Source organism: Lynx canadensis, chromosome B4 (assembly GCF_007474595.2).
Source record: "Lynx canadensis isolate LIC74 chromosome B4, mLynCan4.pri.v2, whole genome shotgun sequence".
In the NCBI taxonomy this organism is placed as follows: domain Eukaryota; kingdom Metazoa; phylum Chordata; class Mammalia; order Carnivora; family Felidae; genus Lynx; species Lynx canadensis.
The window spans coordinates 81,143,434-81,146,744 of record NC_044309.1 but is presented as its reverse complement, the minus strand read 5'-3'; the positions used below and the strand labels follow the sequence as shown (position 1 = coordinate 81,146,744).

Sequence of the window (3,311 nt, the reverse complement as noted above, 5' to 3'; positions counted from 1 at the left end):
ATATAATGTAATAACGGTTTCAGAAGTAGAATTTAGTGGTTCATCACTTGCATATAACAGCCAGTGCTCATCCCAACAAGTGCCTTCCTTGATGCCCCTCACCCATTTAGCCCTTTCCCCCCCCACCCAGCACCCCTCCAGCAACCCTCCATTTATTCTCTGTATTTAAGAGTCTCTTATGGATTTCCTTCTTCTCTGTTTTTATCTTATTTTGATTTTTACTTCTTTCGATGTGATCAGTATGCATTGTAAGGCATCAATTTTGAACTATGATGGTCCTTCTAGATAAGTACCAAGATCAGATAGGCTTGGAATAAGACTTTCAGATAATTTATCACATAACTAAACTGATATTTGCAAATATAATATGTGTTTTATCAAATTGAATCTAATAGTTGTACCATTAATATTAAAATTAATTTATATAATAGTTATATTATAAAATATATTAATTCTTTTGCCTAATTTCCTTGCTTAATTTCTATTTTTGTATTAAAGTGTTTAAATATTCTATACTATAATTGTATAATTTATAAACAAATAAATATACATATACTGTGAAATTCAAGTATTTTTGTGTTTTGTTTTCTACCGACAATATATGATAAAGAGTAATAATAATAAGCAAAAGCAATTTATAAATTGTTTGAAATGATTGCCATGACCTCTATTTACAGAAACAAACAAACAAACAAAATCCACATTATTTAAGGACATATGATTAGTGATTCAATCTATTTAATAGTTATAGGTCAATTCCCATTTTTTATTTTCCTTTGAGTCAGTGATAATTTGTGGGTTTCTAGAAATATGTGCTTTTCAGCTAAGTTTTAGAAATCCAGGTAGTGAATTAACTCTATATAGAATATACGTAAAATTGAATCTCTGAATTCCAGAACAGCAGAAAGGAACATGGAAAAATTAAAGTCTAACTTTGTCTTCCTCTGAGAGAATTTTATTTTTTTTTTTTAATTTTTTTTTTTTCAACGTTTATTTATTTTTGGGACAGAGAGAGACAGAGCATGAACGGGGGAGGGGCAGAGAGAGAGGGAGACACAGAATCGGAAACAGGCTCCAGGCTCCGAGCCGTCAGCCCAGAGCCTGACGCGGGGCTCGAACTCACGGACCGCGAGATCGTGACCTGGCTGAAGTCGGACGCTTTACCGACTGCGCCACCCAGGCGCCCCACTCTGAGAGAATTTTAAAAGGAAATAGATAAAAGCACCAAATAAAAAGGCAAATTATTTTGGTCCAAATAAGGGACAGATAAGGGAAAGAATTAGGCTTTGGAAGTTAGGCAGGCCACTATGAAAATTATGTCAAGAAAAACAGTATTATTTTGAATACAAACTTTGAAGAGCTCTGTGAAACACTCTACCCTTCTTGCTTTATTTTACTCATAACCTCAGTAATATCACTAAAATGGTTCACTTACTTGAGAAAATCTCAATCTTTTTGAGCATGTGCCTAAAAGCATCTTGCACTTGTTTGTTTCTCAGTGTATAAATGAAGGGATTCAACACGGGGGCAACAGAAGTACTGAGCAAGGCTATCCCTTTATTTAAAGACACTCTCTCCTTTGTAGAAGGCTTCACATACATGAAGATGCAGCTGCCATAAGAAATGGACACAACCACCATGTGAGAAGAACATGTAGAAAAGGCTTTCTTCCTCTGTTGAGAAGAAGGTATCTTCAGAATAGTCCTGATGATGTTTGCATAGGAGAGAATCACTAATACCAGTGTAACCAGGAGTGTCAAAATGGCTGAGAGAAATGCCATTAATTCTATTACAGCTGTGTCTGTGCAAGAGAGCTGTAATATAGGAGTAAAATCACAGAAGAAATGATTTACAGTGTTGGCTGCACAGAAGTCTAGCTGGAGACCCACAAGGAGTGGTGGGACAATTACTATAAAACCGGCCAACCATGAAGCAAAGACCAACAAGTTGCAGACTCTGTCACTCATGATGGTGGTGTAATGCAAGGGTTTGCAGATGGCTACATAGCGGTCATAAGACATGGCAACCAGAAGAAAAAATTCGATTGCACCCAAGACAGTAGTAAAAAACAGCTGTGTTGCACAACTGTTGTAAGAAATGGTCTTGTCACCTGTTGCCATGCTGACAAGAAATTTGGGGATGCAGACAGTTGTGAATAAGATTTCTAAAAATGAGAAGCTTCGGAGGAAGAAGTACATGGGTATCTTTAGATGAGAATCCAACAGGGTGAGGGTGATTATGGTTAGATTCCCAGTGACACTCAACATGTAGGTGAAAAAAAGGAGAAGAAAAATAACCACTTGTAATTGTGGGTTATCGGTCAGTCCAAGAAGAATGAAGGTTGTTACCGTGGTGTGGTTTCTCATGGCTGACTTCTACCAATGAAATAATAAAATAAGGAATAAGAAAAAAAAGTGAGAATTAAAGGAGATAAGGCTGTATGAGATACCTATTATCTTGAGATCATCCATATACATGTTGCTACTGACACCTAAACTCCTTCGATATTCTGCTAGTCAGCAGTAACAGCCTCTAAAAATTCGCTCATATAATTTGTACTCAGAATTTCACTAACTCAGTGCAACTCTCTGAGTTTCTTTTCTCAAGTGTCATAAAATCAGGCATTCCAAAAGGATAATATATGGCATTTACAAAGTCATATTAAAATAGAAACAAAGAAAGAAGAAAAACTGTCATAATATTTTAACTTGCATCTTCTGTAGTTGCAATTTTTTCCAATCTATTTAGTTTACATTTACATTATTTTACACCATCAGCTGGCTCATTCTTCTTTGCTAATCGTGTCTCTTTTCTCTATTACTCCTTATGATAGTATTCTGTAAGTCAGATTTCAGCTGAGGACTCTTCGCCTTTTAAGAAATGTAAACTTGACCTAAACATCTGAGGCCCATATACAGTGGGGACTTAGTACTTTCACCAAACTTTTGCAAACCCTTCAAGATTGAAATCCTCATGACCACTTTAGGTCTGCTTTCTCCTTTTTCCTTTGGATTTACTTTCATCTTACCAGCCCTGTTTATTCTCCTTTCTGTCATATGAAACCAAGCAGACAGGAAGTGTATCCTCATGCATGATGATTGTATTATTTATGTAGCATGCTTTATTTAGTTTTTGCAGTAACAGAAAAGGGTTCTAGAAAACAAGCCATACATAAATTTTATCTACCCCTGCCTACTAGTTCCTTTTAGTGTCCTTGCTCTGCATGGCTTCCCCTGTTGTCGCGGTAGACTCTTCACTTCTTTCTTACTCATGTCCCCCTTCTCTTCTCTTATTCTCAGTCGGTTAAGTGT

The 3,311-nt window shown here is 36.3% G+C and overlaps 1 protein-coding gene across 1 annotated transcript; it reads right to left on the bottom strand.

Moving 5' to 3' along the window:
- Nucleotides 1-1,427: 1,427 nt before the first annotated feature.
- LOC115518400 (olfactory receptor 6C74) lies at nt 1,428-2,366 on the bottom strand. The gene has a single exon (XM_030321876.1). It carries the CDS (start codon nt 2,364-2,366, stop codon nt 1,428-1,430), a length of 939 nt encoding a protein of 312 aa, XP_030177736.1.
- Between the last annotated feature and the right edge of the window lie 945 nt (nt 2,367-3,311).

Coding starts and splice junctions, on each gene's coding strand:
- LOC115518400 (XM_030321876.1), bottom strand. CDS start 2,366: ATGAGAAACCACACCACGGTAACAACCTTCATTCTTCTTGGACTGACC.